The 11,137-nt window shown below is 44.0% G+C and overlaps 1 protein-coding gene across 1 annotated transcript; it reads right to left on the reverse strand.

Annotated features, from left to right (window-relative positions):
• Window positions 1-5,459: 5,459 nt before the first annotated feature.
• Window positions 5,460-7,007, reverse strand: LOC124686985. The gene is made up of 3 exons (XM_047220842.1): window positions 6,789-7,007; window positions 5,699-5,769; window positions 5,460-5,604 (listed from the first exon to the last, which is right to left on the reverse strand). The coding sequence occupies exons 1-3, from the start codon at window positions 6,924-6,926 to the stop codon at window positions 5,469-5,471; spliced, it is 345 nt and encodes a 114-aa protein (XP_047076798.1). The 5' UTR covers window positions 6,927-7,007; the 3' UTR covers window positions 5,460-5,468.
• Window positions 7,008-11,137: the final 4,130 nt, after the last annotated feature.

Consider the following 11,137-nt stretch of genomic DNA (forward strand, 5'->3'; position numbering starts at 1 on the left):
ACCCAAAATACACAAATTAGAGGTGAAACAATAGCAAAAGTGTTCGGGAAAGTAGATACGTTTTGGACGTATCATGCACCACTGGGTGAATGTGGCTGCCGCGTCTAGCAAGTCGATCTTGTATGCCACCGATCCAACCCATTGCAGCAAAGTATCTAAATACCAGTTTCTGCCATGGGCGGCGAGCCACTGATTGCTGAATATAGGGTTGCAACTTAAGAAAAACTTTATCGCCCACCTCAAATTCACGCTCACTGCGATGCTTGTCCTCGTGATGCTTCATCCTATGTTTAGCTCGCAGGAGTTGGTGGTGTAACAGTTCACGCATCACTTTACGTTCCTTGAGCCAAGTAGCCAGGTCAGTTGGAAGAGGTCCTTCCACATTGTGCTTGTGAATATCCGATCACGTGAATCACAGACAATAGCTTGAGGTAGCTCATGGATCTTAAACACATTTGTCATGTATGCTTTTGCCACTTGTAGTGCTGTAAATGGATGCTTGAGCGCCATGAAATGACTATATTTCGATAATGTATCCACGATAACCAAGTTGGTGTCATGGTTGGCTGAAACTGGCAGCCCTTCGATTTAATCAAGAGATATCACCCATGGTCGTGGCCATCGCCGCCTTGGTCATCGTCGTGACCGTGTAGTAGCTCGCCGAGAGGATAGATCGCTGGAAGAATGTCGACAAAGGCATCCATGGCTGGAGGTAGGTCGAGTAGGTGGTCACCGAAGGAAATAGCCAGAGGAAGTACCTTGAGGAGGTGGTGGCCGGAGGGAGGGAGAGGAAGGAGGAGGAAGTGGAAGAGAGGAGAGGAAAAGCAGGAAGTGGAAGAGATGAAGAGGGAAGATGGTGGTGCACCCGCAGGTTTTCAATAGATAGCATATGCCACGGCGGTATTCTTTTTGCATCAAAATCTCGAACCTCTGAAAACTCCTATATCCTATTTAATTTTCAGGAATCTAAAAAATCGGTAAAGAGCCATATGCCTTTGAATTCAGATGTATCTATTCAAAAAAATCATCGCATGTCGTGCAACTAGAAAAGCTGCTTTACCGAAGTTGTCGGGTCGCGTCCAACGCTGCCGATAGTCAGCCTTTACCGTCAGGTCGCGTCCATCGCTGCCGCCGGTTAGCCTTTCAGCCTTCGGGTTGCTTCCAAGCGGGTATGCGGCACACACTGCTGGACACACGCGTTGTCCGCGTCCGGGCACGTCCAGCTTTAATTTAGGACCAGATAGGACCTTTTTAGTTACGGTTGGAGATAACAACAGGGGCTAAATATCATCGTCCCTGCCAGAGATACCAAAATAGACCTTTAGTCCTGGTTGGAGATACCAACCGGAACTAAATCCCCTCATATATATCATCGTCCCTGCCCAAGCCTAAGCTTTCTCCTCTGTTTTCTCCCCGAGCTCGAGGTCAATCCCATTTTTTCCACGATTTGTCAATATTTGGCAGCGCCCCATCTATCCAACGGTTCTAAAAGTTTAGCAACGTCATCCTTTCATTTGTCATTGCTAGTTTAGCTCAGTTCGTGCTCTACAAGTAGAGGGATTTGTGGATTTTAGTTCGGGAGTAATATGTGGGAGTTCATTTGATTTATATGCAATACGAGCTCAAATTAAATTCTTAATTTGCATATCTGCATATGTGGTTTACTTAGTAATTGATCAAAATGAGTATGGAGTAGAAAGTTTTTAAATCAATGCATAGTTTTTATTTTATTTTTGGCAATAATAACATTTATGGCCATGAATATAGTAGTTTTGTTGTTCATTCCATGTGTTGTAAGTATGAGGCACGTTCTTGATTGTTGCAATGGTCGATGATTATAATTTGGCAACATCTAATGAGACATGGTGTCATGAGCCATGGGATGGAGGTAATATGTGTTGATAAAATGCATGTGTAGTTCATAGTTTATGTATTTGATTCCTATTCTTTTTAGTTAGTAGCATGTCAGCATCCAGAGCTGAAGTATCGTGGTATTCATAAGAAAGACATGAAGATCCCCACGATATTTAAAAGTTACAACTGGCTTATGCATCGTGACTGCGTTTAGGGTGTTGGGGCCCGAGACTAATTTTAGCATTGATTGCGTATTGTACTTCTAGCTAGTTAGCCACTCGATCGAGACATATTAATTAATTTGGTCACTACTCTACTTTGGCTTTAATGCGATGAACTTGTATTAATTTGGTCAATTCTCTATTCATGAGGTTGTTTTGATATACTTATATAATGCAGATAAGCCGGCAATGGGTGTACGATGACCGACGCTCTGTCGAGTTCCTTAAGGGCCTGCATTGTTTTATTGGTGTGGCTGAGGCAAACAAGCGGAACGGTTTTATGTGTTGTCCATTTGGTGTCTGTAAGAATAAGAAGGGTAACTCATCCTCAAAAATCCTTCACGTCCACCTGTTTCGAACTGGTTCCATGCTCAGCTATAATTGATGGACCAAGCACGGAGAATGAGAGGTTATAATGGAAGACAATGAATAAGAAGAGGATGATGAAAACTATAGGTTCCCTGAATACGGTGATACTACAATGTGGGAAGCTGAAAAGGAGGCATCAGATGAGCCAGTTGATGATCTTCATTTGTCCATTGTTGATGCATAGAGAGACTGTGAAAGTGAAAAGGAGAAGTTGAATTTGGAGTCCATGTTAGAGGATCACAAAAAATTATTGTACCCAAATTGCGAAGATGGCAACAAAAAGTTGGGTAGCACACTGAAATTGCTACAATGGAAGGTAGAGATGGTGTATCTGACAAGGGATTTGGGAAGTTAATGATAAAGAAGATGCTTTCAAAGGATAACGAATTGCCCGCTAGTACGTGTGGAGCTAAGAAGGTTGTCGGCCCACCTCAAACTCACGCTCATCCAAGGACAGAAGAACCCCGACAACGAAATTGATGTGTACCGAAGGCCATTAGTTGAAGAACTTTTTACAGTTGTGGCACGAAAAAGGTGTACGTGTGTGGCATGAGCACAAACGGGAGAAATTTGACCTACGAGAGTTGTTGTTCGTAACCATCAATGATTGGTCTGCTCTTAGTAACCTTTCACGACATACAAACAAGGGATATAATGCATGCACACACTATTTAGGCGAGACTTAAAGTATATATTTAGATAAATGTAAGAAGCTTGTGTACTCGGGCATCATCGATTTCTTTCGATCAGGCATCCCGTAAGAAGGAAATGAAATCATTTCAATGGTGAGGCAGATCACCGGAGGAAGCATATACACCGTAGTGTTGATGATGTATTTGGCATGGTCAAGGATTTCAAAGTAATCTTTGGAAAGGGTCTTGGCAGACAATCTGTTCTGAATCACGCAAATAGTCACATGCGCCCATGTGAAAGAAGAAATCTATATGTTGGGAGCTACCCTATTGGAAAGTCTAGAGGTCCGATCTGCAATCGACGTGATGCACGTGACGAAGAATTTTTGCGTGAACCTACTAGGCTTCCTGGGTATGTATGAGAAGACAAAAGATACACCAAAAGCACGGCATGACCGGCAACGTATGAAAAAACGAGACGGCATGCATCCAGAGAAGGCGGATAACGGATGTCATTACTTAAGTCCTGCAAGCTACACTCTTACAAAAGAAGAGAAGGAAATCTTCCGGAGGAGTAAAAGGCCTACATCCCGCTAGATTTGTATTGCTTGATTAGATTACAATAGAGTGCTCAGTCAGTCGACTCGGCGACTAGGAGTAAGGTTTATGCGGAATTGGAGATTGGATCCCTTCTAGGGTTTAGCCCGGGGGTTTATATAGGCACCCCCGGTCTAGGGTTTACATCAGATAAGATCGAGCATATCTACTTGCATATCTACTTAGAATTTTATATGCGCGCCAAGTCTTCAGTGTTCGCCTCAATTGTCGGGCCTTGGGCCAGTCGCCTGGCGACTCGACCCTTCCATGGTCCTCCTTCCGTCCGGCGATTAAGCCTGGTGGTGGGCACCCTATGGCATATCCCCATCAATGACTATATACAATAGCGCGAGCTGGAGGCGCACCGCTATCCTCGCCCCTCCATCACCGAAGCCGGGAAAATCTTATCGTAGTAGAGCTTGTTGTAGTAGACACATGTAAAGTCACTGTGCTAAGTTCCAAAAGGACCAGACCATGAGAGCATCAACTATTCCCAATTTTGACAACCGTAGATCGGAAGAGACTGACATGAAACCACACAAACAAACATGAAAACCGACCGGATCCCATAAGATCCCATGAGATCATGGAACGGAGAAGGCAAGAACATCTTGCATGCCATTGTGGCCGGTGTTGTTGATCATTCCGATGGTCCTGGTGGTGCTGACTTGGATGGTGGTGGTGGTGGTGGCGATGATCAACCAATGTACTGTGATGGAGGTGGCACATTGCTCGGTGATAGTGATGTAGGGTGACACTGTTGAAGATAGTGCTACATCCTATGCCACGGTTTGGACGACCTTGATGCACACATTGCCATTTCATCATGGGGTTGGCATTTGACTCCGCTTTGTTTTAGAAATTTTTCGAACTTCTATTATTGTGCATGTTTTAGTTGATCATCATCAGAAACATGATTGACTGTGAGACTATTGTTTATTAATAATTGCATCCTACTCCCTCCGTGCAGAAATGTAAGATGTTTAGCTTTTTTTTATAGGTTTACTCATTTTTGTTTGTATCTAATCTACCTTTAGTGTCTAGGTGCACTTCTTTTAATTTGTTTCTAGTCTACTCTAAGAATATCTAAAACATCTTACATTAGTGCACGGAGGGAATATAATACTCTCTCCACTCCATATTAATTGAGGGTGTTGAAGATGCCCTAACTTGTAAGGGCGTAGGGGCATGGTTGAAATATTGGTCCACTCAAGTTCACGGTCTTCACAAGCTGGCCTGCTGAAGCGCAAGAGATTGTACCAAGTGAAAGGATCTCAGATGTGGTGGGAGGAACGTGATCGGCTAAGAGTACATGTTCTTAGAAATATACAAGCCTTGGAATGTACTCCTAAAACAAAACACAAAAGGACTCTAGACTTCTCGCCAAAGAGGCAGCCCAGACAGGGGGTATTTACAACCGAGCACTGGAGCCAACACACTAGAAGGCTAGAAGCCGTGCAACAGGAAAACTACACTTGTGTATAGGAAACATATAAACCTAAGCTGGGCAAAGTTGAACAAGTCGGCACATTGCCACTGCACAGAACAAAGTTGACAAAACCAGTTGTTCGGACTTTCATCAGATCAACAATAACAAGTGCAACACACCAGTACAACAAACAAGTACGCTTACACAAATTACAGAAGACCATAACCACTGTCCCCACGAAGCAATAGGGTTCAACACAGACACAGCAAACCATCGTTGCCAGATGGTTACCTGCTCTTGCAGATAGTTACCATAAAGAGAGTGCTTACATACATCAGCATTAGTAAACAGAGTGGTGGATAGCCATTACTTCCTCGCAGCTTCACTGGCTTTCCGATAGTCATTCCACTCTAGGACCACACAACCAGCGGCTAAAGGAGTGCCGACTAGGTAAACCCGCCTAAGGAAACGATCGAACTTTTCAGTCCACAAAACCAGACGGCTGGCAAAAACAAGAAAGGGTAAGGCATTACATCATAATAATCAGCCATTTGATCAGTAGTAGTACCAAATGAAAGTTGAGTTATAGCTCTTACCTTAAGTTTCTTAACTCTTTTGTCAGATCATCATAATGCTCTCGCTGTAACAGGTACCAACTTCTAGCGACCTACAATTCAACAAGGGTAAAAGAAGCTCAGAAGGTAATATCCGGTGCAAGATTTAGCACTATTATTCTCACATGCCACGTAAGGATATAGGGAAACAAAAATATCACGAGACAGAGCATTGGCAGTGCTAAAAGCTGCCACCTTATATAAGTACAGATATTACCCGAAGTTTACACCTTTCAAGTAACAGGCTAACAGTTGCACAAAAAGTTTATTTGGCAATCATTCCTGATTGTTAATACTCTATTTCAACTCTTACAAAATTTACACCATACAAGACACAAAATGTGCAATCATCACATCGAAACTGTAAATCTTTCAGTTAACAATGACAAGTAAGAAATCAAGAACCTGCCTGAAAAACGATTAAGTCCTGCTAGTAGTTTAAGAATTCTAAACACCAGCCTTGTACCAAGGAAAAATTAGAAAAATATCCAGGTGGGGGCATGATGACAATGTTAGAATGATCTGTACATGTCTTTAAAATGCTGTTTATAAAGATAATCACTAAGCAACTTGCATACGAATCAAAGCGTAATTTGTAACAGTGAAGGCATTGCAACCTTTAAAACAATGAGTTTTGAAATGCCATGACGACTACAGCAGATGATGATGAACAAACGTAGAAAGTAAGCAGCATGTACCAATCATGGCACCCCTTTCTCCTGGCAAGAAAGGCTCGCAAAAATCACAATGACATACTATACGTACCCGTAGCTAGGGCTAATTTAGAACAGTCCAACACAAAGTATATAGAAAGACGGAATCAGCAACTGACCAATATGTTAAAGCCTATTGGGAAGATTAATTCAGTATTTAATTGGATCGCTAGCCACGAAGTTGCACAAAGGGCGTGCCTTTTGCACCTAGATCTGGAGTGGGGGGAAATCTAAGAGATGACCGGTCGATTTTGCATACATACATAATCACATACAGGTGGAAGCTCTAGCACTACCTACTCCAACTAGTGGTTTAATTAGCTTGAGCGAGCGCGGTGTCCAGGGGAGAAGGAGGATACCTTAATGGGGGACTTGGAGGAGGAGGAGAAAGGGAGCGCCCGAGAACCGGCCGCCGGCAAAACGCGAGGGGCTGACAGGAGCCGGGGCCCGGCCGAGGCCGGGATCCGCATCTTCACGGCCAGGTTGCGTAGCGCCATAGCTCGACGGCCGGGAGGACGAGACCGATCGGTCGATTTGGTGCAGGACGCTGCTAGGGTTTGCGGCGATTCGCTTTGCTTCTCTTCTCTCCGGAGGCCTGCCCTGGAGCTGGAGGGGAAGCCTTCCTCTTTCTATGGCGGCTCTCCTGTTCTGATACGTCTGCCAGTCGGGTTGTCATTTCCATAGAACCCGTTGTAGGCCTAATTTTTTTTCGTCAGAAACACAATACAAACGCACACGATCACATATACACACGCACATATGAATGCAGACATGTATATCCTACCGTATGAGCATCTCCAGAAAACTGAGTCGGCAGATCAGATTTTGAAATTGATGAAGTCACCACAGTCACCTCGTTATCGATGAAAACGTTGCCTCCAACTGAAAAAATATTCACTCTAATGAAACACACAAATATAAATCTAAGGTTTAAACTCTGGTAAGCTGAGATACAACCACCCCACTAGCTAGTAACCACCCAATCTAAAATTGATTCTCACGCCTACATCTTTATGAGCGGGTATTTTAGGTTTAATTAGACTCGACTACTCAAGATATTGAGAAAGATGCTATGCTGCATGCTAAAATACTGAAATATGTTTCCATAGGTAAACTAGCCCGTGGACTGGATAGTACTCCTATTGACTTCAGCTTTAGTAATGAATAAATTTGCTTTGTCCAAATTTCTATAATGAGTAGCATTTGTTGATGCTGAATAAATCAACTTTAAGATGGGATAAGATGCTCTATGTAAGAGCATCTCCACCGACGATCCCGATAGCGGCTCCGATAGCATTATGGGGACCGGCATCGAAAATAGGCTCGCACCGGCGCGCCTCAAATAGCGCCGACGGTTTTTCGAGCCCAACAAAAGCACCGGCAACCCTGTGCCGGCCCCTGCGAAGGCGCAAATTTGGCGTGCCGGCGCCTCGCGGCACGACGGTTTTTGCGGGTGGGGGCACCTTGTCAGCGAGAGGACGCGACGGTTCGCATCGGAAGCGACGCGGGAAGGTTTATCATCGGTGTTTAATGGTCTCCTGCGTAGAAACCGAGGCGGCGACGAGGGCGGCGACTGGCCACGCGGTGTCCACCCGCCTACGCCGCCGTAAATGCGGGTAGTTCGCACCCCTATTAGTAAGTACGCCATCCACCGCTATCCTCTCATCTCCACCACTGCCGCCGCGCCATTTTCCCCTCTCCACCTCAAAAATGTCGCGCCGTCTCCGCACGACGTACTCCATGCTTAGCCTCAACAGTCGCGCACTGCCTGTGGCGCCTCAACCACCACCGCAGCCGGACCTGCCCGACGCCAACTACAGCTCCAACAACGCAGTCGACCCACGGTTCGCGGTGTGGGACGAGGCCTACATCGCAAATGCAGAAGCTGAGGCGGCGGAGGAGGCGGCGTAGGGGACCCGGAGCAGGCGACGATCCTGGCATCGTTGAAGCACAGCGCTTCCGGAGGTTGAAGGAGGAGGAGCGGGAGTTCTTCAACAACGTGAACCTCGAGCACGCCCTCGAGATCTCGCGCCAGCGAGCGGCCACGGAGGAGGCGGGACGCCTCCTCATGGCGGCGGAGCGACAAAAGCTCATCGCCACGCCATGGCGTTCGCCCGCGAGCAAGCGAGGCTCGCCCAGAACGAGGCTTCTCGGCAAAGGCTGGCAGCGCGAGGACAGCGCCGCCGGCAATTGATACGTTGCAAACTTATCTATAATTTTTGATGCTCCATGCTTTTTTTACACAAATTTCTATATGTTTTGTTTACACTTCGTGGCACTTTTACGCATTTTCCGAAACTAACCTATTGACAAGATGCCACAGTGCAAGTTCCTATTTTCTGCTGTTTTTGTATTTCGGAAAAGTTGTACAGGAAATATTCTCGGAATTGGACGAAACAAAAGCCGAAGTTCCTATTTTACTATAACAAAGACGAAGTCCAAAGGAGATACGAAGAAGTGCCACGAGGCGGCCACACCATACCTGGGCGCGGCCCAGCCCCTGGCCGCGCCTAGGGGTGGTGTGGGCCCCTTGGGCGTCCACCGACCTCGCCCTTCCGCCTCTAAATTTCCTCCCGACATGAAAACCCTAAATCAATCAGCCTCCATCCACGAAAAGTTCTGTAGCTCCGCCGCTATCGAAGAGAAGTTTCGGGGGATATAAATCTCTGTTCCGGCACCCTGCCGGGACGGGGAATTGCCCCCGGAGCCATCTCCATCGACTCTCCGCCATCTTCATCGTTGTTGCTGACTCCCATGGTGAGGAGGGAGTAGTTCTCCCCCGAGGCTAAGAGCTTTACCGGTAGCTATGTGGTCTATCTCTCTCTCCCATGGTATGATCTTTATGTGATCATGAGCTTTGTGATCTAGTTGAATAAGTAGATGTTATTCTTCATCTATTATACTACTCAAGTGGTTTTATTATGTGATCTCCGGAGATACCTTGTTCCACTGTGTGAAGGTGACAGTGTGCACCCCGTGTGTGTCTCTTAGGCTAAACTTTATAGAAATACTTATAAACTGTGGTGTTTTGTTAGTACTATGTTTTGATTCTCAAAGTGACAGCGCGGGGCGTCCCTAGATTTTAAATGAAAACTTTAAGGAGTTCTTTTATAGCCCTACACGGTGAATTTATGTTCGTTATCCAACCGGAGAGTGGTTCAGAGTAGCATAGTGAAGAGATGATATTTATGTATTCAATTATGATATCATTGTTGAGAGTGTCCACTAGTGAAAGTATGATCCCTAGGCCTTGTTTCAAAGCATTGAAACACCGTTTACAACCAGTTCTGCTACATGTTTGCTTGCTGCCATTTTTATTTCAGATTACAATTATCACTCATAATTATCCATATTACTTGTATTTCACTATCTCTTCGCCGAACTAGTGCACCTATACACCTGACAAGTGTATTGGGTGTTTTGGGGACACAGGAGACTTCTTGCATCGTAATTGCAGGGTTGCTTGAGAGGAATATCTTTGACCTCTACCTCCCTGAGTTCGATAAACCTTGGGTGATCCACTTAAGGGAAACTTTCTGCTGTTCTACAAACCTCTATACTTGGAGGGCCAACACTGTCTACAAAAATAGAAGTGTGCGTAGACATCAAGCTCTTTTCGGGCGCCGTTGTCGGGGACGTAAGGTAAAAGGTACTCACATCCTCTGGCTACTAAGCTATCTAGTTGCTGGTGAGTGCTCGAAGTTATTTCCTTTAGATTCTGCAATTATATCTTTTTGTTTCTTGTTTTAATTTCACTAGTTAGGCTTAATGGAAAACAACAACAAAAATTAGAGAGCTTTATAGTATTTATCTTGAGTTAGGACATGAGGTGTTTGAAGAGAAAATTTAAAAACATATGGAACTTTATTTTGATGCTAATAGCAATGTTATTGGTATGAATTCTTTGAACACCATTATTGCTAATGCTATGGAAAAGTCTAAGCTTGGGGAAGCTAGTTTTTATGAAAATGATCTATTTAGCTCCCCAGCTTTAGAGGAGAAAATTTGCTATGATGATACTATGCCTCCAATATATGATGATTACAATGATGACTATGTTATTTTCAGTCCACCTACTATTGAGGAGAAAATTAATTATACAATATGCCTCCTATATTTGATGATTATGATGATGAAAATAATAATGATAGCTATTTTGTTGAATTTTCTCCCACTACAATTAATGGAATGACTATGCTTATGTGGGGAGTAATAATTATTTTATGCATGTGGCTCATGATAAGAATGTTTTATATGATAGTTATATTGTTAATTTTTTCATGATGCTACTGAAAGTTATTATGAGAAAGGGAAACATGGTTTTACGTATCTCAACAATATTAAGTTTCACCTCTTTATGTTGAAAATTTTGAAGTTGCACTTGTTTTGATTTACTATGCTTGTTACTTTGTGCTTCCATGACTTGTTCCTTTACAAGATTATTTTTCATAGGAATTGTGTTTTATATTTGCTTCTTGATGCTTGATACGTCTCCAACGTATCGATAATTTCTTATGTTCCATGCTACTTTATTGATGATACCTACATGTTTTATGCACATTATATGTCATATTTATGCATTTTCTGGAACTAACCTATTAACAAGATGCCGAAGAACCGATTCTTTGTTTCTACTGTTTTTGGTTTCAGAAATCCTAGTAAGGAAATATTCTCGGAATTGGACGAAATCTTCGCCCGGGGTCCTATT

Source organism: Lolium rigidum, chromosome 2 (assembly GCF_022539505.1).
Source record: "Lolium rigidum isolate FL_2022 chromosome 2, APGP_CSIRO_Lrig_0.1, whole genome shotgun sequence".
Lineage (NCBI taxonomy): Eukaryota > Viridiplantae > Streptophyta > Magnoliopsida > Poales > Poaceae > Lolium > Lolium rigidum.